At 36.7% G+C, this 24128-nt stretch overlaps 2 protein-coding genes across 6 annotated transcripts; both read left to right on the top strand.

Moving 5' to 3' along the window:
• Nucleotides 1-113: 113 nt before the first annotated feature.
• On the top strand, nt 114-21917 carry LOC137196166 (apoptosis-associated speck-like protein containing a CARD). 5 transcript variants are annotated; one of them, XM_067609001.1, is made up of 8 exons: nt 129-190; nt 1143-1448; nt 2040-2114; nt 3111-3139; nt 18106-18376; nt 18932-18970; nt 19972-20019; nt 21383-21917. In XM_067609001.1, the coding sequence occupies exons 2-8, from the start codon at nt 1145-1147 to the stop codon at nt 21649-21651; spliced, it is 1035 nt and encodes a 344-aa protein (XP_067465102.1). In that variant the 5' UTR covers nt 129-190; nt 1143-1144; the 3' UTR covers nt 21652-21917. The 5 variants fall into 5 exon arrangements, with proteins under 5 accessions (XP_067465101.1, XP_067465103.1, XP_067465102.1 ...); XM_067609002.1 differs by lacking the exon at nt 19972-20019 and having other exon boundaries at nt 121-190; XM_067609004.1 differs by lacking the exon at nt 2040-2114 and having other exon boundaries at nt 132-190.
• LOC137196156 (uncharacterized) lies at nt 6469-13086 on the top strand. The gene is made up of 8 exons (XM_067608980.1): nt 6469-6949; nt 7603-7894; nt 8799-8855; nt 9556-9584; nt 11192-11212; nt 11320-11745; nt 11938-12168; nt 12403-13086. Exons 2-8 carry the CDS (start codon nt 7603-7605, stop codon nt 12658-12660), a joined length of 1314 nt encoding a protein of 437 aa, XP_067465081.1. The 5' UTR covers nt 6469-6949; the 3' UTR covers nt 12661-13086.
• Nucleotides 21918-24128: the final 2211 nt, after the last annotated feature.

Below are 24128 nucleotides of genomic sequence, written 5' to 3' on the forward strand. Positions count from 1 at the left end.
GTATTTTATCATTTATTGTAGATAAATAGGGCAGCAAGCAATTTGTAAAATATTATTCAAATTGGTATCTGCCACGCAGCCACACTAAAAACATATTCAAATTTCTTCCCGCCACTGAGAGCAACTCTGTCAATAACCAATAAACCTCAAAGAAGGAAAAAGTCCAGTTGTGGTTGAAGAAAAAGACAAAGTGAGTATTAATATTTCTTACAACACATTGCTTATTCCTTTTGATAATGGAAACACTGTGAGGTGAGATCTTTAATTACATTAATTACAAACAAACACTAAACCAGCTAGGTTGGAACAAAGGAAAGGTGAAGAGCCTGGGGGGGTACTTTATCAAACCACCTGTTCAACAAGCATAAACGTGTAGAAAAGCAATATTTTCAACTGCTTTGCCCGCAGTCTCCCATCCATAAGTAAGTTTTATACAACCACAGAGCACCACAACGAAAGCTGTCTGTATGTAGCCTAACTGTTTATCTGAGTTTGCCACGTATCTTAACATTTGGCAAATTCTTGTAAACTTATTTACTGGCTGAGACAAACCAGTACCTCCTCTCTACCAGCGGTACCTGCAGACAGTGAGTCATATCAGCAGTGGAGGGCGGAGGACAGGATGAAGGACTGTCTGCAGGGAGTAGCTGCACACACACGCTGTACAGTACCAGAAACAGGTTGTGATAACGAAAAGGAAAAACTATGAAATTAGGAGATTAACGGCAGTAATTACCAGTCGGGAGCACAGCGGGAGAAAGGGTTAAAAATAGAGAAAGTCCCATGAAAATTGGAAGTGTTGGAAGGTATGTTGGTTGTGTTCTTGTTTTAACACGACTGAAATGATTATAGCTTTGATCTGTTGTATTGGATTAATGTGTCCTGTGCAGTAATTTAGGGTACACATGGTTCATTGTTTGTGTGGAGTTATCTGTAGAGGACTGTCAGCTGTGTGTTTATCAGTATGTTTTACTATATTTAATTATGCCTGATAATATTCTGCTGTGAAATCAAGTGTTGGTTTGTTTTGACAAAATCCCTAAAAGTGTGAAGACCAGCAAGTCCAGAGAGGAAATGCCCCAATTAATCATTCTGTCTGTCTTATTTTTCTCATTTTTCTGTCTCTTGTCTCTGTTTGTCAGAGATGTCAAACATTTTAGAGAAAAAATGGAAAACAGCCCTGACCTCCATCCTGGAGGAGCTGGATAAGTCAGAATACAACAAGATGCTGTTTTGTTATTGTTTTGACAAAATCCCTAAAAGCGTGAAGACTGGCACGTCCAGAGAGGAGATTCCCCAAATAATCATCCAGCACTTAGGAGTAGATGAGTCCGTCTCTGCAATCAATGAAGCAATGGATCTGATACCGAGGAAGGACTCTGCAGTCCAGGACCTGCTGCGCCCCTTTGTGGACAAACTGAGCAACAAACATGAAGAAGAGAACAGAGGTGAGTTCACACAGTTACTAGTTGTTTATGTGAGGCCTCCGCAGATGCCTGCTATGAGCGTGCACAGAGGCTTTTATGGTCAGTGAATTGTCTGTGAAACAGGAGGCAGCAGCACAGACCAGGGTTTCTGCAGGTTCACCAAGTTACGTTTAAGACTTTAAGACCTTTTTAATATCATATAAAATGACATTTAATACCTGTATCACCATCAAACCATCTAAAGAAAGTATGGTGGAAAACCAGAACTACTTATTATATCAAAAATGCCAAAAAACCTGTTTTCAGCTTCTCAAATGTGATGATTTAATGCTTTTCTCTGTCATACATGACAGTAAACTGAATATATTTGGGTTTTGGACAGTTCAGATATAACAAGACATCTGAAGACATCACCTTTGATCCTGGGAAATTGTCATTTTTCACCATGTTCTGATATTTTATAGACAAAAAGATTCAGTATATTCTAATCATTAGTTGCAGTCCTACATAAACAGCACATCTCTCCACAGACAAAAAGTGCCACTGGAATAGGTCTGGCCTGTACTCTAAAATGCTAAATGAGAGAATATGTTTGTTTGATTGTTCCGATAGACTCCATGAAGGAAAACAGGGAGGAAACAAACAAAAACCAGAGGTTGACGATGACAACGTTGGCTGAAACCAAAGGTAGGCTTCTCAAAAGATACATGTAAACATCTCTGCAAACCTACATGGAGAAGAGTGTTTTGGGTAACGGTAGATAGCAGAGGAGCTGACATGTACACCCTCCAAATCTCAACAATTGTGTTTGTGGCCCTGCACATTGATCAAGTTGATGGGTTGCTTCATTTCTCGTCAGTAGGCCGATCTGAAAACAAACATATTACATACAAGAATGAAAGAAACTGACATGGGAACGTCTCATTACATTACTGCCCTACATCACATGATGACGATTGTGGAGTCCATCCTGTCATCATGTGTTGCCATGGTAAACAGTTTTAATCATCATTAACAGTGGCAGACCCACCAAAAGTAGACGAATACATTATCTAGAACACCAAGGTTCAGTCGGTCACAGAGAATAGAGAAATAGCACAATAAATTCAGACACATTACGAGTAATATGAGAGGAAAAACAAGACAGAAAAGTTAGATATATAAATATAAACACATTTTCTCATTCAAGAGAACAGGAAGGTGTGTCCAGACATTTGACTGGTGCTAAACATTAGAAAAAAATTACATCTTTGGCAAAATTACCAGAACGACCCAAATGCAAGCTGATTGTGCATTTTAGGACAAACAGTTTTCAGATGAAGACTGTATGAAGAGCAGCCTGAAATACCATAAATCATACTCAACATCTTTCAAATAAACCAAATACACTAATTAAAAAAAACTTATATATATATAACTCCAGTTTTCAAATCACAACACTGATTACCAGTTTCTCGAAGAACTGACTTCAAAATACTACTGCTTGTTCATAATTTACTGAATGGTTTAGGTCCAAGATACATATCAGATCTCTTGACTTCTGCTGGTTAATGAAATGAGACCAAAACAAACAAGAGCTCTGCTGCACAGAGGAAGGCATCAGTGTCAAACTGACTGACTGTGGGGTTACCCTAACCATAACCCTAACCCTAACCCTGACCCTGTTTGTTTCTTCTTTTAAAGATCAATTGAAGAGCAGCCAACCTGACAAGGTAAGAGTAAAATTAAAAAAATACAGTCACTTTGATATATCGATGCCCTGTTGCCTTTGTTGTAAATGTAGTAAATGAGTGAGTTATGCTCACAGCAATTGTATCGCTGAGTTTCTAGACTGTGTTCAGACAGAAAGCAGCCCTAAGTTACAAAACGCAGCCCCTTCATTCATTTCAATGAGATCAGATAATGCAGGACTCCGGCAAAAAGATGTACATCCAAAAAGTTGAACCTGGATCAACTTTTGCCAGTGTTGCACCAAAGCCTTCATTCTTTTCTTGTGTTTCACCACAATATTGACGTAAGCATATGTAAATTTTCTAGGAGAGAAAGATTCCAACATGGGTGAGTGCATTTCTTTGAGACTTTGTACTGATTTATTCAGACATTCATGTTTGCATTTATGTTGCTCTGAGGGAGATTTCTTTGTCTCCTTTTGTGTCCAGAGAAAAACCATCAAAGATGTACTGACCAGCGGTGACCTGGGTAACAAAACCATAATTGGGAAAGTTGTGCAGAAATCTGCTCTGCGCCCATATGAAACCCAACAGAAGGAGAAAAAGTTTTTATTTTATCTGGGAGTCAGTGATGAGACATCCTGCATTAAAGTGATGGTGTACGGAGAAGATCGCTATCAAGATATCCAGGAGGGGAGCTGCTACTTGTTCAGAAATGTAATCATGGAAGAAAATGTCATGAAAGTTACCAAACAGAGCAAAATGACAAGAACGAGTCCCATTGATGTCCCTGAGGAGCTGGAGATGGAAGCTGAGAGGCTCATTGATCACCAGAAGCCAGTTTGCAGTATAACAAAGGCCAAAGAGTATGCAGACAAGACAGTAGTGAGTGTTGAAGGAACTGTGACAGAGGTGAGTTTCCATAAGACATCCAACAATACTAATGGTGAAAAGTGCTGAGAGTTAGCCTATCTGGAACTTGTTGGATTGTTTCCATTGTTGTTGTTTATTACAGATTGGTCCCGTCGAACTCGTCAACATGAAGAACCAACAGAAGAAGAAAGAGAAGCAAGATTTCCATCTTAATGATGGCAAAGATTCCATCAGGATCACTTTGTGGGGCAAAGACACCAAACAACTCAGGGAAATATCAGATGGAGACTTTGTCAGAGTGACCAACGTGAGGACCAATCACTACTATGAAACCGTCTCGCTGAACTCAACCGATTTCACCAGAATTTACAAGGTAGCTGCTGCCAACATGCTGCACACTGTTCTACTGATGCTAATGTCATTTTGGGATATTTTAGTTTCTCTCTTAAGACACAAATGAGTTGTTTGTTGCTCAGTTTGTTGGTTGAATGAGGAGCTTCTTGATATCATAATCAGTGACAAAAAATCACTAGTAGTTTTTGATAGAACACTCTTCCGTCAAGGTAGCTGCTGCCAATTTAATGTGAATTCTTAATTCCTTCAGCCTATTGGACCAGAACAGATGTGTTCCTCACAAATAGGTGGCGATCTAATAAAAATGGTGTGTTGATGCCATAAAAAACTTTTAATCCACCATAAATTAAGCAGTCTGCTGTAGTTATGAGTGATCTAGGTTGAGTTTTATAGTCATTTTATTGCATCAATCTTTGTGTTTGTACATTTTTTGTAAGTAATTTCTAGTTTGGTTCTGTGTTTTGTGTGTTTTGTGTAATTGAAAGTAGGGCTGGGCGATATGTATAAAATCTAATATGATATTTTTTGACAAAATACTTCTATCGATATTGCGACAATATTGAAGGGATGACTGTTGGTGCGTTCACAAAATATTTACACAATGAGATTTTTTATGAATAATCATCAGTAATGTGGATATATAATAAAACCAAGTTTTTCTTCACAGAAAAACTACAAATAATGTCAGCTGAGCAGAATTGGGCCAATAACCCCTCCAGATTAAAACTGAAAAAAGAGCCATCAGACTCTACAATCACTTAAAAACAAGTGACCCTCAAACATTCCACCAGAGATGAACCAGGAAAAGAGACTCAGTTCCCTAATCTCCAGCAGCCCTACAGTCAACCTGCCCAACCAAATTATAACAAGACAAAAAGAAAAATACATCTCTTATCGGAAAGACACCACAAAAACTCAAAGTAAAATGGAGTGTTACTTGGCCCTAAACTGACAGTACACAGTGGCAGAATATCTGACCAGTGTGACCAGTGTGATGAGACAGACGCTGACTCAGTGGACGCAGTCAGGACAGACTGTGTACACAGAGAACAGTGCAGACACAGTTACAGGTTTTTGCTACACTACAACAAATATGCAGAAATTAGAACATTATTCTTCACCAAAATTCAACACAAATATCAAGAATTTGCAACATAATCAGAAAGGAACCAATTTAAATATCTATTAGGTGAAAAACAAAAGTGCTGCATTTTGGCAGCTTAATATCTGACCTCTTGCCACAACCTGAGGGACACCGAGTGAAACGCCACTAGATTACATACTGGTTGTTCTTTGTGTTCATATTGACTGTTGTTTGTTTGCTTGCTTGTTGATTGATGGTCATATTTGAGTTACAATGCCCTATTTATTCGGGTTTGTGATTGTACATATAGGCATACATTTGTAATTATTATTATTGTTGTAACTGTTGTCTTTATTAATTATGTATAACTAATGTGGTTATTACTATTATTATTGTTAATATTTGTTTAGTTTGCCCATATAAGAACTTTTTCATGCCAATAAAGCTCATTAAATTGAAGACTGAATTGAAATTGATGAAGCATCTGTTAGCTACACTGACTAAGTGAATCTCAATTGTTCAAAGTGCTCAGATTCTCTGATACTGGTGCAGATTATGTCTGAATACAGAGTTTAGCGATTTAACGTTACCACCTGTGTGACGTCAGTACCACGGAAGCGGTAGCCTCCATGGATATAATCACCTTGACGTCACGCTAACTACAACAGTCACTTCCGGGTAAACAACTGGCGGCAGATCATCAAACTTGTTTATTTCTGTTACCATTTTCAGCTGTAACTGTAACGTTCAAAGATATATCATTAAACACGGTGGTCCGACCTATCTGACGTTTCTGCTGGGCTTGTTTTATGTGCTGCGTCTTTGCTTTGTCTTGTTTTGAGGGGGATCGGCGGTAAAACCCGGAACGGACTTTTGACTTGTCTTTCTTTTATGTTCATTAAACTGGATTGAACTGAAGTGATTCGGGGTTGTGGGGGAAACAAAACGGATTCTCTACCGAGTGGATTGAACTCTGAGACTGTGGGACAAGTTACACACACACACACACACACACACACACACACACACACACACACACACACACACTGACAAACCCGAACCCGCCTCCTCTCTATCTCGTTACTCGACACCACCATACACAACAAGACTGAGCAATTTTCTCTTCAGTTGAGAATTTATCACAGTAGTTCCTCGCCCCCGTTTGCTTCGCGCCATTAAATTGTATGCACGTAACGCAGGGGCTTTCGACCCGGAAGTGACCCAAGTATACCCATGGATGTATTATAAGAGCTCTTGTTATACATCCATGAATATACCGGGCTGCAGCGTTTAATCCCACCCACTGTGGGTTTGACTGTTGAATTCGGGCGGGTTAAACATTGATTGTGATTGGATGCTGGAATTTGGGCGGGTGAATGCTCAAATTACTGTAAAGAAACATTGTGATTGGTCCATGGTAACAGACCGTTTTGGCGCGGCAGGTTAACTTCTTCCCGCCACTGAGAGCAACTTAAACAGTCAACAGCTTATAGATCTCAAAGAAGGAAACAGTCCGGCTGTGGTTGAAGAAAAAGGACAAAGTGAGTATTAATATTTTTAAAAACATGATGTTTATTACTTTTGAAAAATGAATCTACTGTGAGGGGAGATCCTTAATCACATTAACTCCTAGACAAACACTAAACTAACCAGGTTGGAACAAAGCTAGGTGAATAGCCCGACAGATTAGCTTCATGTTCTGGCTGTTTGTGTTCCTGTTTTAACATGACTGAAATGATTATAGTTATGATCTGTTTTATTAGATTAATGTGTCCTGTACAGTAACTGAAAGGTAACCATGGTTCATTGTTTGTGTGTAGTTATCTGGAAAGGACTGTTTGTCCCATAGATGACTGTCTGCTGTGTGTTTATCAGTATGTTTTATTATGTGAACCTACTGCTCTGAAGTCTGTTTTCTGACTATTTGCTCTGGTGAAATCAGAAATCAGTGTTAACAAAGTGCTTTTAGTGATGAAAAAAAAATCTAATTATGTTTGGATGCAATGTACACAATACCAGAGATATATGTAATAAATGGCTGCTTACCCAATAAATATCAAACTAAAAATAGCTATTTTAAGATAGTGACAGACCAGAATAAACTCTCTGTTAACTCTGTACTGCAGCACTTTGGCTACAAGGTTAAAGTGCCAACTTTAATTTGAGGCTATTCACATGTTTCACTGTGTGTTAGATGCCAAAGATTTCAGAGAAAGACTGGAAATCAGACCTGACGTCCATACTCCAGGAGCTGAAGGAGGATCAGTACAATATACTGCTGGAAAACTTGTCAGAAATCCCTCAAGGTCGGAGGAAGTCCAGAGAAGAGATGCCTCAAATAATCATTGAGCACTACGGAATAAAAGAGTCCATTTCAGAAATCAAAGAAGCAATGGAGAAGATACCGAGGAGGGACCCTGCAGTCCAGGACCTGCTGCGCCCCTTTGTGGAGAAACTGAAGAACAAACGTGAAAAAGACAAAATGGGTGAGTTAATATAATTAAGGTTTTTAATTTTTGTTTTTGGCTAATAAGTATTCATCTCTGTTGGATGTTAGTGTTTCATTTTTAACTACATTGAATCAGAGAGGATGTCAGAGTGAAAACTAATATCTTTAACATTGTTGAAATATTCACCTCTTCAGGTTTTATTTAGATGAGACACATCTGAGGAACCAGAGACATATAGAGCTGCAATGATTAGTTGATTAGCTGATCAGGAGAAAACTAATCAACTATATTAATAATCTATTAATGGTTTCAGTCACTTTTCAAATGTAAAAGTCAAACATTCTTTGGTTTCAGCCAAAACTATGAGGAGTTGCTGCTCATCTTCGTAATAAAGAATATTAACACAAATATTGTTGGGTTTTAAGTTGTTGGTTGGAAAAAAACAAGGAATCTGAAGACATAATTGTAACAGGGATTAATATTTTCTGACATTTCATTGACTAAATGATGAATGGAGAAAGTTATCGGCAGATTAAACCAGTTTTTTTCCCTAAAGACATTTTTTCTACCTTTAAATAAAAAACTATTGATAATAATGAATGAATTAAAAAAAACAAAAACATTTTGACATTATTTTAGACTGTAATCAGGGATAACTAAATGTGATTTCAGCTCAACTTTAAGTGCAATAAAATGTCTTCAACTTTTAATAGGTTGTCTATTAAAGACATGTCAACACAGTAAAAGTAGAACAGGCTTCACTGTGTCTGAAAAAATGCCAAATGAGAGAATCCCAAAAGACTTCATCTGGGAAATGGGGGACAGACAACCAAAGAATGGAGGATGATGATGTTGGCTGAGTTTTCATAGAGGAATTTAAGAAGCGTGATTTGAAATTAAACAATGTGTTTAAATTTACATTTTCAAATTAAATTTTCAGGGAAAAAGAGGAAATATGCTGGTGATCCAGAGCATGAGGAGCAAAAGTCTTCAGCAGGTAGGTTAACACACACAGACCAGCTGTGAGATGAAGCACAGCCGGTTTACTTTGATTTAATTACCTGATTTCTTTTGTCCTCTACTTCTGGTTTGTCATGTTGGCAGATCTGGGTAGACCCTGGGTAGATACTGTAATTGCCCAGCTATTATCATCAAAGGAAAACTCAGGTTTATCTCAACCTGGGTCTTATTTTCATAGTGTGATCCATCACTTCTATCATCTTTAATAACATACTGCCCAACAAGTAAATATCCGAGATCTGTAAATGGCTCAGCGCCCCTGCATAGTGATTTTTCTTTTCATGGCACTGATGTCCAAACCCACCCACATGATACTTTTACACATGCAACCATTTCAGCTCAAAATGACACCGTTCATTTTTTAATGTCATAATAGTCAGATATTAGATTCCTTAGTGTGGCCTTGATGTAAACTGACTTTACGAATGTAAAAACCCCATGTAAAACATGGAAGGCAGTTATATAATGTAGTGTACTTTCGTATTTAAATAGAAATATAATACACTAGACCAATAACAATAAAACAAATGTGAATAAATGGACAGAATAATGCCAAGAAAAACTCAGTCCACTGGTTTGTCATGTGAAGTTTTCTGGTTAATGAAATGAGAGCAAAACAATCTAAAGCTCCACAGCACAGAGGAAACACTCACTGATGTTTGTTTCTTCTTTTAAAGATCAACTGAAGAACAGCCGACCTGACACGGTAAGAGTTATGAAATAAACTTCATGATTTATGGTACATCATGAAGTATCTTATTTATTAAAATATGTCTAATACAGCATTCCCACTGGCTCTGTTCTAGAGATGTACCGATGTGGAATATCAGGGCTGGAAATAATAACTGATAATTATCTGTTTGTTGAAACCAATATTGTTAGATGATAAAAATCGCAATATTAATCTTTCGGTTGCAAAAATGTGAAAAGGACAATAAAGGCTATATTTATGGATTGATTAGTTTATTTTCCCACTTGGAGTAAAGAGTAAAGAATACATCAAATTATTTTGAACCTGTGTGTAAAAATTAGAGAAGCAACAAATAATTATTAACCTGCCAATTATTTTGTTGATTGATGAGTAATTTAAATTGTAACATGTCTGAAAATAGTGAAAGAAGAAATGTCCATCACAGTTTCCCAGAACCCAAACTGATGTCTTACATTGTCCAACCAACAGTTCAGTTTACTGTGATACAACACAGAGAAAAACAGCAAATTCTCACATTTGAGGAATCAAAACCAGAGAATAAGTAGTTTTGCTTTAAATTTACTTTCTTTCAATCAACTAATTGATTAATTAACTGATTGTTGCCCTCGTAAGTATATAACATTTATTTTTTTAAATATAAACATCAATTAATAAACTTTATTTAATCTCGATTCATTGAGGTTGCCCTCATTTACACTGACAATAAATGACAATAAGATAGTAAAACACTCACACAATACATAAATAGATGTCAGACTAGTAAATCAGGATCAGGGTTTTAAATTGTCCAGTAGATACAAGTGTATTAAGCCTCAGGTTGTGCTGAAGTTTATTTCAGGTGTTTGGGGAAAGGAACTAACTTTCCCATTTCAGAATAGACACGTAGAACCTGGAGCATTAACCAGTCATTAGAACGTGTATGATAAGGACCACACAGCAACGATGTAACGTAGGATAGTGGTTTCCCAAGAAGAAAATTATAGATAAACACATATCAATGCTTATTGCATCTTTCAGACAGAGAAGACCAGCCGGCCTTCTTATATAGGACACAATGATGAGTATGATAACTATCACCTGTAATAAATCTGAGGGTTGAGTGGTATACAGAGTCCAGCAGCTCAAGTGTGGAGGCAGAGGCATGACTGTAGATTACATCTCCATAATCCAGAACTTACATATTAATACCCCTGAGTTCAGGATGATTCATGAAAAATATTTACTAAACATTTAACAGGAAGAGAAAAGAGAAGGATTTTGATATAAACATACTCAAGAATTACTTTTTGGAAAAACGTAGTACTGTATGTAACAAGAGATAAATGAATAATTAACACAGGGACACAGGATTAGAGCTCCACGTAGAGCAGACGTAATTATCGTCTGCAATTCAACGGTTGGAACAATAACAGTCATTTAATTTGCTTATCAATTGGCCACCGATGTTTCATGTATTCCTACTCTGATCAAATGGAAATTATGAACTGAAAATATAATCACAAGTAGAATGTCAGCAAAATGTTTTAAAATATCAAAGCTGTTTATCATATTAGCTTCTGCATTATTAGTAACTGAGCATTAATGAAATGTTTGTTTTCCAGGAGAGAAACAACCAGCCATGGGTACGTTTTCTTTCACTGCTCACAACTTTTGACTTCATACTGATTCATTCAGACATTTATGTTTGTATTTATGTTGCTTACATGGAGATTTTTTCTCTCCTTTATAGAGAAAAACCATCCGTGATCTGAAAGCCAGCAGTCAACTTCTTGACACAGAGGCCATTGTTGGGAAAGTTATGCAGAAATCAGGGCTGCACACATATAAAAAACAGGATGATAAGGAAAACGCTTTCTTTTATGTGTCAGTTGCTGATGACACAGGATTCATTGAAGTGATGGTTTATGGAAAACATCGCTATCAAGAAATCAATGAAGAGAGCTCCTACTTGTTCAGAAAGCTAATTATAGACAAGAATGGTGTGAAAGTTATCAAAAAGAGCAAAGTGCCAGAAACACATGCTGTTGAAGTTCCAGCAGAGCTAGAGAAGGAAGCTCGGAAGCTCATTTGTATCCAGAGTCCAGTTTGCTCAGTCGCAAAAGCCAAAACATATCCTGAGAAGTATGGAGTGAGTGTTGAAGGAACTGTTACAGAGGTGAGTTTAAATTAGAGAACTTACTAGTCACCAGGATGCTTAACTGCTCTGTACTTAAAGGATCATTCTAATGATTTTCTACATTTATCTTCTTGTCACCAAATCTTGTAAAATTTGTAAAACAAAACAAAAACCAAATATACAGTATATGTGGGCTTTTTCCAGTCTTGTTTCTGCTGTTGGTTTGTTCAGATTTATCCCGTTAAAGAAACTGAGGTGACGTCCCAACAGAGGACGACAAAGATGCAAGAATTCCACCTAGAAGATGACAAAGACTCCATCAGCATCTGCATGTGGGGAGGAAACACCGAGCAAAGCAAAGAAATATCAGTTGGAGACGTCATCAAAGTGACCAACGTGAAGACCAGTCACTACTATGATACCGTGTCGCTGAACTCTACTGGATTCACCAGAATTTTTATGGTAGTTTCTATCCACCTGCTTTAAGAGATCTGATGTTTATGTAATATTCTTGTTTTTCTTTCCAAGTCACAAGTCAGATATACTTGTTTGGTCTTCAGTAGAATTAGAAGGTTCTGGACATAATATTACAATGTATCCCTGTAAAGTCCATAAGCTGTTAACTACTGCATGTTTTTAATGTATTTCTCAGCATGTTCTACCTTTAACTACGAATATTGATGTGTCTTTGTGCAGATTGAAAGGGCTCCTGTCCAGACAGTCAGAATTCAGATTCAGGCGATTGAAAGCACCGATACGACGCAGACACAGACGTTCCTGGACGCAGTGATCAACGGGCAGATAAAAACATTTGTTGTAGCTTCTCAACTTCTGGCGAGCGAGTTTGACTCGATTGATTTTAGAAAAAGTCTTCTTGATAAAATACCATTCTTAGCAGATGCAGAAATACAAGGAAGTAAAATTAATAAAATGAAGTACATCACAAAAATCTGATAAACATAAACAAAACATAAAACACTAATTAGCAGTTGGGCCAGTACCACGAGCAGGTATGCTGACTATTATCTGATGGTTATGGTAACTTGAAGTATGGTTTTTAATCAGCTTTGATTGAGCACTTTGGTGATTTGTTCTCTTATTACATCCATGATCTGAACTAAGAGGGATATAATAGTTTCATAATAGTTTGTATAATTTTACTGTACAGAAATACATTTCCTTCACCTGTTCTCTCATTTTGTTGTTGATGTTTTAATGTTTTTTGTCGTGTTGTAAAAAACCTGTTGGTACATTTTTATGAATGTTTTCAAAATGTCAGTATCGATTTCTGTCTCCTGTACATAAACATCTTTACTGTATTATCATATGTTAATAAAGTGTGGAAGCACACAGAATTCAGCAAAGAAAATAAATTGGTAATGTTTATTGTATTTATGCGACTCTCAAAGTTCTGAAATGTTTATCTTGGAATGAAGAGAAATGAAAATGTGATTAACAGTTATTGTGAGAAGATGTAATTTGGTTTGTTTGTGGCTGGTTGTTAAAACTACAAGTGGAGAAATGTCACTGACTTTTTAAAGTGGTTATTGAAAGAAAGCAGACATAAAACTGACTAAAAGATGCCCGCCCCTCCCCCCATATTTATACTATTACTTCACTACATCTTAAAGAGAAATAGATAGATATCAAAGTTCAATTATGTTAATATGATCACTTCATAAAATTATTTATTAATTAGTAAAAAGCTGCTCCACTTCATAAACTACAGCTTATAAATTAAAACTTTTAAGCAACTTTATAAGATATAGCTGCTTAAATGTTAATGCATCAATGATTATGAGAATCCTGCAATATATAATATATAATAATGCTCAAAAAGTAGCCATTCTGCATAACAAGTACTTTTAGTTTTGAGACTGTAAATACATTTTGTTGCTAACACTGCAGTATTTTTTACAGTATGTTCACACGTTCACTTACAAGAAACTGCAGTTATTTGTTTGAATTGAAACCGAAAGTAAACGCCGGGTTCAGACCGGGCTGAACCATTGTTCACAGGAAAGGGGGAGCGGTGTGTTTGAAACGGGATATTGTGAGGATTAACGGTCAAAGTTAGACAAATAAAATACCGATGGTGAAATATCTGTCTCCATATGAATATTTTAGGATTTAATGTAGATAAATAAGGTGGCAAGCAGGTTGTAAAACATTATTTCAGTCGGTATCTGCCACTCAGCCGCACAAACAAAAAAAAACTTCTTCCCGCCACACGAAGGAACTCACAGCTCATAGATCTGAGAGAAGGAAGCAGTTCAGCTTTGGTTGAAGAAAAGAACAAAGTAAGTATTCATATTTCTCACAACTTGCTCATTTATTCTGAAAATGAATATACTAAAAGATAAGACACAGATTCATGTTCTGGCTGTTTGTGTTCCTGTTTTCACTCGACTGACATGATTACAGCTGTACAGGAACTTAAGGTTAGGTTAGTTCATTGTGTACGTTAGTGTTATCAGGAGAGGACTCTTTGTCCCACAGATAACCGTCAGCTGTGTGTTTATCAGTATGTTTTACTATATTTAATTATGCCTGATAATATTCTGCTGTATTACATCATCAGGGACATGCAAAAATATAATTATGTTTGGATAGAAGGCACTCAGAAATATACTGTACATGTCATACAATAAACTACTGTTATCTGAACATAGATATAATAGTCAAGTTCAAGTTCTTAATTGTTACATCTCGTTATGCATGAATAAGAGAGTAAAAATCTTAAGTTTCAGCTCCTTGACAATGCAGTAAGGATAAAATAGTAAAATAGTAAAAGCAATAGTAATAGATAAGAGTATAAACAACAAGAAGAGTATGTATTAGTATTATGTGTTAGTAGCCTATATATGTAAAGTGCTATGTGCATGTGTCCTACCTATAATATATGAATAAATATCTATATGTGTAAGTATACCAACAAAAAATACAATGTAAATCTGTATAGTTAATGCACTCAGTGTACTTAAATTAAGTACTACAAAAAATATGAGAAGGAGCACTGTGCTTTACTGCCTTATGTTCAAGTCTAGCATGTTTTTAGGAACTGTCAATAGAAGTATAGATTAGTACAGACTAATTTGGGAGTATCTTTCAGCCCTAAATAGCGTCTGCTAGTGCTGGGTGATATGGACAAAATCAAATATCACAATATTTTTGACCAAATACCTCGATGTCGATATTTCAGCAATATTGTAGGGATGACTATTGGTGCTTTCACAAAATATTTATACAGTGAGATTTTTGATAAATAATCAAGAATATGGATATAATGACTAAGTGGGAAAAGGCAACAGCGTGAACAGTCTGGTAAGTTCAGAAAATTACATCACTTTACTGTAATGCAGTTTTAAAACCAGGAAAAGACAACACTTATACCATATCACAACATTGCGATATCCAAAATCTAAGATGATATCGAGTCTCATAACACAGTATCGATACATCATCAATATATTTTCCAGCCCTGGCGTCTGCACGTCCGCAGCAGCTTTCACCAATAAGGGAAGTGAACCCCTGCACTGACAGACCGGCAGTGTTTCACCATCCTAGCTGACTCACAACTGTAATTTAAGGGTACAAACAGTTCAATGGGCCACTTCTCAAAGACTGAACCCAATAACATACTGGAGATACTTGCTCCAGTATTTTCTTCTAACAATTTGTCCTATTCTGAGAACACCGACCTCCACTCAACTTTAATTTGAGGGTGTTTAGATTGACTCACCTTTTTAATCTCATGTTTAAGTAGTCTGGTATTTAACATTTTTGGAACTTTGGACAATTTTATTAATCTTACTGAAAAGTTTATATTTCATTCTACTATCATATTGAATGTTAACATGTTGTAACATGTGTTGTCCAGTAGATGGAAGCATAGACCTGCCAATACTAAACAAAGCACTGAATACACATTTGTTTTCATGACCTTCACTCACGTCAAGTCAAGCTTTATTGTCAATCCACAGCATGTGGACATTGGACAGCAACATTATATTATAATGGCTGTAACAAGGATTTTTGGCACTTAAATAACAGTTTTTTGGAATTCAAGTCTTGAAAAGCTTCACCTACATTTGGAATAACAACATTTTGCAATGTTGCAATGTGTTTTTTTTCTGGTCTGTCTTATTTTTCTCACTTTTCTGTCTCTTGTGTCTTTATGTGTCAGAGATGTCAAATATTTCAGAGAGAGAATGGAAAATGGCCCTGACCGCCATCCTGGAGGAGCTGGATGAGTCAGAATACAAGAAGATGCTGGGGTGTTGCTGTTTTGACAAAATCCCTAAAGGTGTGAAGACTGGCACGTCCAGAGAGGAGATGCCCCACATAATCATCAAGTACTTAGGAGTAGATAAGTCCATCTCTGCAATCAATCAAGCAATGGATCTGATACCGAGGAAGGACCCTGCAATCCAGGACAAGCTGCGCCCCTTTGTGGACAAACTGAAGAGCAAACATGAAGAAGAGAACAAAGGTGAGCTCACACAGTTATTAGTTGTTTATGTGAGGCCTCCGCAGACGCCTGCTATGAACGTGCACAGAGGCTTTTATGGTCGGTGCATTGTCTGTGAAACAGGAGGCAACAGCACAGACCAGGGTTTCTGCAGGTTCTCCAGGTTATGTTTAAGACTTTTAATATCACCTAAAATGACATTTAATACCTGTATCACCATTAAACCATCTAAAGAAAATATGGTGGAAAACCACAAGACACAATATGGCCTACAATTACTTTTGATGAAAAATGTCATTTTTTTAAAGCAAAAATGTCAAAAATGTGCTGTTTTCAGTTTCTCAGATGTGATGATTTAAAGCTTTTCTCTGTCATATATGACAGTAAACTGAATATATTTGGGTTTTGGACAGTTCAGATATGATAAGACATTTTAAGACGTCACCTTTGGTCCTGGGAAATTGTCATTTTTTACCATGTTCTGACATTTTATAGACAAAAAGATTCAATATATTTTTTCAATAGTCCTACATCAGCAGCACATCATGGACATGGAAATGTCTCATTACATTACCGCCCTGCATCACATGATGATGATTGTGGAGTCCATCCTGTCATCATGTGTTGCCATGGTAAACAGTTTTAATTGTGTCTTGACAGATCATTAACAGTAGCAGACCCACCAAAAGTAGACAAATACAGTATCTGGAACACAAAAAGTTCAGTAGGTAAGACAATGTCAATGACAGAAAACCAGTCGTGACAATAAGGCCTATGATTATTTATTAAGAACATGAATTTATTGACATTTATATCACATTTTTGTCAGTACTTCCCAGCTGTTGATGTGGAGCTGTGCAAGTAAAGTGTGTGTTTAACTTTTCAAATTTGCTGATGAGGAGCAAAAGTTTGCCACTGGTGGGTTAATGCACACAACATAACAGATAAATAGTGATGAAGAGTTTTACAAAATATCTACAGCACCAGTCAAAAGTCTGGACACGCCAACAGGAAGGCGCTGTGTGTGTTTGACTGGTGCTGTACATTAGAATAAAATGAGAGGAAGGCATCAGTGTGGAAACTGACAGACTGACTGTTTGTTTCTTCTTTTAAAGATCAACTGAAGAGCAGCCAACCTGACATGGTAAGAGTAATGAAATTAAGGTTAATGATGAATACTACACATTGCATACAGTCTCACATCAAATTTTCACGCTACCATTATCGTAGGTAAAAAATATCACAGTAAGAGAAACTTTGAAGGGAGCACGACTTAGCTTAGCATGTAGCCCGCTTTCCCTTCTTCTGTTAACACTCCCAATGGCGGCTGCGCCACTACTGCAAGATTGGTGAGCGGACAGTATCGATGGGGAAACTGTCCATGATGGTAGTGAGGAGTGTGTAATCTGTTCTCAGGTTTAGAAGTTCCTGACAGCTGTAGGAGAGGTTAGCATTACCTAAGCTTTTTAGTAAATGTAAAACTAACATAAAAGTAACAAAGATAACATGGCATAGTATTGGGAGCCGCCACTTTGTGGCTGCGTCTCGTGTGCCACCATCTTGACTAAGATCACCATGTGCTTGTTCAGAGCAGACACACGATTGTAAAACAATGTTTCTTCTATCTCTGACATAATAAACATGTTCAGCATTCTACTGTCTATTCTACTATATTAAAAATCTCTATTGCTCTTCATCACTTGTCACTTTATTGGAAAGGCAGGACTTTTGTTAGGATCTTGAAGAGTGATGACTAATGTTTTTTCAGTGAGCTGATTAGTGGACTTGTGATTTTTGATAGGATCCTCTAAAATGAACCTGTTTCATTGTTGTTCAATCTCTTATTTTAGTCATTTTAGTTTGGTTTAAAGATGAGTGAGTCTTTTCTGCTTTTTTCATTTCTCTATGTGTTATGGATGTCATAACAGTGGAAAACTTCCCTGACCTCCATCCTGGACGAGCTCGATGACAGGGAATACAAGAAGATGTTGTTGAATTTGGACAAAATCCCTAAAGGTCTGAAGGCTAGTAAGTCCAAAGAAGAGATGCCCCAAATAATCATCCAGTACTACGGAGTGGAACAATCAGTCCTTGAAATCAAGGATGTAATGGATCTGATACCGAGAATGGACGCTGCAGTCCAGGACCTGCTGCGCCCCTTTGTGGACCAACTGAAGAAAAAGGACCAGACAATGAAGGGTCAGTTCACTGTTTGCAGTGTGAATCACTGGCTTTACCCCAGCCTCAGACTTTATTTCATTTTATAACAACATTGAACCACGATGGCTGTAATTAGGATTTTTGACAGTATTTTTGTGGCAGAGCTGTGACAGTTTAGTATTTTGCTAACCTTGAAATCCAGTTGGCAACTCTGTCTAGTAGTTTCCTTAGTAGTTTTCCTTCGCTCAGGCCCTAATAACAATAATAGACTAATGAAAAATGCTTTATTCCCAATGGAAACATCCATACTGTATCTGGATTTCAATTAAATGTCTATTTATGCATAATTAAGTAACTAATTATGTAATTATGCTAAAAACAGCTGGTATTCATCCATTGTTTGGATTAACTCTACTGCTAGCAATTTTTGATCAAGTTGCACAACCAAAATGTATTTAAAGTAAAATCTGAGATGTATTTGCACTTTAAGCCTGTAGTTATTGATTTATTCTTCACAAATATCCCAGATGGATGGAACCATTCCATCATATATTTTTTACTGTAATTTAACACTGTGTCTCCCTATTTTTGCAGTTGAAGAGCCATGTGGACAATCTTCAAAACCTGGTGGCAGTGAGTTCTTTTCTGTTTTTTTTTTTTCAACATGACAAACTAGAGATGAGCTAGTGTAGAAAATGTGTAGCGTTGTTTTTGAGTTTCACATTAAGCTTTACACTCCCAACAGAGGATGTATCCTGGAAAAATATGTTATGTATCTAAAAGGTACCTTATAGTACTGTTCAGAGATTTGTCTCTCAAACTGAGGAAATGAAGGATAAAAACACTCAGCAGGCCAAATATTTGAGCCATCTTACTGCTGCTGTGTTTGATTTTTTAATTTGAGTATTAGTTTGAACATGTTGGAGGAGTTACTCAGTAAATATGGGCTACATCACACAAGTTACAGCATTGAGTTAAGATTAAGGCTACAACTAACAATTTTCATTATCGATGAATCTGTCGATTATGTTCTCGATTTATTGATTCTTCATTTGGTCTATAAAATGTCAGAATCGGAGAATTTTGGCATTTTTACTTAAAAATGACTCAAAACGATAAATAAATTATCAAAATAGTAGGCGATTATTTTTTGTCAATTGACTAAGTCTAAGTCATTCTGAGAAAGATTAGAGAGAATAATGATAGAAGAGCCAGAGGAAACTTTCATTGTACATGTCCTCAGACAAGCTGCATCCTTTTACCTTTATGATCCACTGACCTGCACACTGTGTATTGTGTACAGCAAGTGTGATTTTATGTTGCATTCACTTGAGATGTGAAAAGCCGCTGGCAGCTGAAACCTGTAACTGTTTAGGTGGTGATATTATTCACCAAGATGGAAGTTATTATTTGGTCTTTTCATGGGATTTATCGACTGTAAGAAAAATATGCAGCATCACCAGCCTTATCCTTTAAAGTCTTTTCTCAAACAAACTTGAAATCAATGAGCGCGCTTTTAAAAATAGAAGAAAAAAACAGAAGTGTGCGAAGAAACTTGTTTAAGATACATTTATTAAGCAATATACACACATATATATATATATACATATAAATTTTCCCTTAATGTGTTTCAGCTGCAGGTCCCTCCGCTGGAGCAACTGGTGGAAAAACAATGGCAGGAGGTTGGTGTTAATTGCTTTTAATTGGTTATTTTAATTGAATTGGTTTTGCAGCAGATTCCTCCACCATGGTGTTCAGATTGATTAGAAACCCAGAATCTGACAATACAACCTACTAACTTATTTACTACATGGTTGGATATCTAGAACACGATCAACAGTTATGAAAGAAAACCATAGTCACTCTTAAATTCTGAGTCTGTCCACCCAAGAAAAACGACTCAACAGGTCGTAATGTCAGTCGCCCAAAAACGACACAGCTAGTAGCGACAGCTGCCATCTAGTGGTCGTAGTAATTCTGACCCGGAGCAGTGGTGCAGTTCAGATGACGAATATTTATGTGGAGACGGTGGGCTGGGTGGATGGTATCACCCAAACAGTGGACTTTCCCAACCCGTCTCCAACTGGAAATCAGGACAGTTTTTTAAAAAGTGTGATTAGGATCGTCCCCTAACCTTAATCCTGTGGTTATTATTGTAGCCATGACGACGAGGGTCACCTAACTTCAAGGAAGTAGTAACTTTAACCCACATCATGTTTCTCTAACCTTAACAAAGAGATCATTTTAACTCAAACCATGATCTTTCCCTAAACCTAACCAGACATTAACCACAGCGTTGTCACATCATAAAACATCATTATTGTTTAACAGTGATGTGTAACAGACAGATGATGTCCTGCTGATTACTGCCGTGACTCCAAAACGACATGTGGGAGTGTTTTCTAATCTTTCAGCGTTAATCAGCAGGACAACATTGATCTTTGCTTTGCTGTAGCTTCATATTTAGTGGACAGATATAAAAGTGGTTTCAATCTTCTCATCTCACTTTGACAAGGAAGCAAATAAGCATATTTCCCAAAATGTCAATCTATTCCTTTAAAGATCATAAAATCTAAGACTACAAAATCACATTTGTTCACTTTCTTTCTTCTCTTAACTGTAAATTTAAAACCTTATTTTTTAAGGTGTAGTTTAATTTAAATTAATGTTACATTTGTTTTTTAAAACATCAAGATGAACATTTAATCACTGATGTATGAGTCATGTGTGTTATATTTAATCCTCATTACCCACAGCAACAACAGTAAGGACTCATCCTGACGCCTGCATGAAGTTCAAATGCTTTAATAAAAACTCATAATATAATAATATTAAAGAATCTTCAGTCACAGAAAATCCAAGGCATGAATTGTCTGTGTTTTTAATATTTGATGAATGTCAGTCATCTACACTTAAAATATTGAAAGTAGTTGTTTTGTAGCATTTTGCAATGAAACCCCTCTTCAGAAGAAATGTATAAATTGTCTATAGTTTTATTATTTACAAATCCAATCAATCTGTGTTTTTCTTCTCCTCTCTCCTCAGACAAGCACTTTGTGGATGAACATAGGGTCGATCTGATCCAGAGAGTGACCAACATTGAGCCCATTTTGGATGAGCTCTTGGGTGATTTCATCCAAACAGAAGCTTATAATAAAATCAGGGCTAAGTCTACATCTCAGGAAAAGATGCGGGAGCTCTACAATGGTACACTGAAAGCTGGTGAAGAAGTCAAAGATATCTTCTACAAACTCCTTGAGAAATATGAGGGATGTCTGGTCAGAGACATCAAGAAGAAGACCAAACATACCTGAACAAAAATGTTCTTTTTTTATACATAAGAAATCATTTTTATATCAGTGCTCTTTCTCTGTGGAGTTTTTCAGCAAATTTGTATGTCACAGTTTACAGTGGATGCTTAATGAGACTCAACTGTCATATATATATCATATATCAAATATGCTGAAAGCTTCTTTTTTATTTGTTTTTATTCTGTCCAATTATAATCCATTTACATTTTGGTGGTCAGTCTGTTTTTAAATTTAAAATAAAATGTCCTGATTACTGTGTGGCTCTTACATTTGAGTGAGTTGACTGTTCTGAATGTGTGACTTGTGTTCAGATCCCAAAAGAAGAAGGTGCTACTGTACCATTGTTTGACCTACGTTTAGAGGAAGAACAAGTGCTGCAGATCCTCTCTGAAATGTTATGAATGTGAGAGGAGTGGTTGTGATCAACCTGTGTCCTTGTCTACCTGACCAGAGATGCAAACAACTCGCTTTTCGGCGAATGTCACTTTTTGTTGTTGACAGTTGATGACGGAGCTTTCCATAACCGCCTATGTAGATACCAGATGAGGCGATCAGATGATTGGTTGATGATCGACTGTAGGTCGGAGAGTGTACGGACGCCGTGAGTTGCTGTTGCTACCATTTAAATTTGCAATTTTTGATTGTGCGATTGTTTGTGTAGAGAAATACATCTACATCTAATGAAATATAAATGCCAAACTTTCCATGTAATTATTTCATATCTGTTTGAGGAGAGAGTGTAAGGTCACTATGTATACAGATGGGTGACAAATTAAAGGAAAAACTGGTCCGGGTGAATATTTAACCCCCACAGTGAGGGGATCTGGGGGCTCTGTTATGCTGTGGGGGGCATTTTGCTGGCATGGTTTGGGTCCACTTGTCCCCTTAGAGGTGAAGGGTCACTGCTAATCAATACAAAGTTGTTGTGAGTGATCAGCTTTATCCTATGATGAAACATTTCCATCCTGATAGGAGTTGTCTCCTCCAGGATGACAATGCCCCAATTCACAGGACACGAGGGGTCACTGAATGGTTTGATGAGTATTAAATGATGTGAATCATTTGACAGACTGAAACAAACATGAATGTTTTGTTCTTTGGTTCATTCATTTCATGTTTTGAGTGACTAATGGCCTTTTGTAGGTCAAATTAGGTGTTGCGCTGTGAAAGGATGATTACACTTAATATTTATATATATTTATTTATAGAACTCTCTTTTTTATATACTGTTTTTTTTATCTGTGTTTTTAATGGTACTGTTCTCGTAATTTCGTTCTGATTTGCATCACTGATGTTTTTGCTGAATGACAATAAAAAGGAATCTTGATCTTGATTTTGAGAATTGTAAAGGAAAGAGATAAGGAATTGGTGGAAGAAAATGTATCTTGTTGCAAGAAAATAATTTACTTACAGAAGCCCTGAAAGGCAAGTGAGAAAAAAAATATTTCAGGAGATCCCATTTCTAAGCCTCTCCTGTGTTTATGACTAAAGAACAGGCGGAAAAACAGTTTTGCCAGGATAATTTTTTTGTTTTTTTTTTCATCTGAAAATAGTGGATGATTTTTTTTTCTTTTTAGTCTTTTGTATATATTCTCTGAGTTTGTTTCATATATTCTCCATCACTGGTTCAAACCTGTTTATTTTCAAAGGAAGAAACACTTTTGTACCTGCTGAATATGTCGACATGTCTCTTCCATCAGGCTTCACTTCTTCCTGCTGTTTCCTGAAGAAAGTGTTTACATGTTGTTTGTCATTAATGCTACTGAGGATCAAACTGGACGGTGTTTAATGTGACAGAAGTTTAATGGTGGATAATCCTTTGCAATAAAGTGTGTGTGTGTGTGTTTAAAGTTTTAGAACGTCACGGGTTTGTTGTTTGAATGCATGATGCCATTTACCACACTCACGTTGTACGTTCAAATTGTAATTTCATTTTATGCTATTCTATTTATTTTTAACATGAAAAACAGTTAAAAACATCCCTGTTTTAAGAGTGAATTCTCCATAAAAGATCATAGCAGAAAAGTAGCCTAACAACACAGCAATGTCAAAATACTCCATTACTGGTAAAAGTCCTGCATGAAAAATCCTACTACAGTAAAAGTACATAAGTATTATGAGCTTGATGTAGTTAAAGTATTGCAGTAACTTTTCTCATTATGGCATGATAAGTTGGCAAGTTGTTAAAACAAAACAAAGATCTAGTCTGACCAATGAGAGTCTACACTGGCTCAGGTGAAAATGACTGGTTTATATGGTTTGATTACCTTTATTTCATGATTGGAATGGGACATGCTGAACTATCGTCGGTCCAGGTATCGTTGGATAATTCCAAAATTGCACGGTCTTTTGAATTTGGCTTTCTGGATTTTCGTTGGGAAACAAAAAAGGAATAGATAACGTGATTTTGTTTTTAGTTTAAAATGTAAAAAAGGAAAAAAAAACGTGACTTCCGTTTTTGGTTTCAAACGCAAAAACGA

The sequence above is a fragment of the Thunnus thynnus genome, chromosome 13 (genome assembly GCF_963924715.1).
Source record: "Thunnus thynnus chromosome 13, fThuThy2.1, whole genome shotgun sequence".
In the NCBI taxonomy this organism is placed as follows: domain Eukaryota; kingdom Metazoa; phylum Chordata; class Actinopteri; order Scombriformes; family Scombridae; genus Thunnus; species Thunnus thynnus.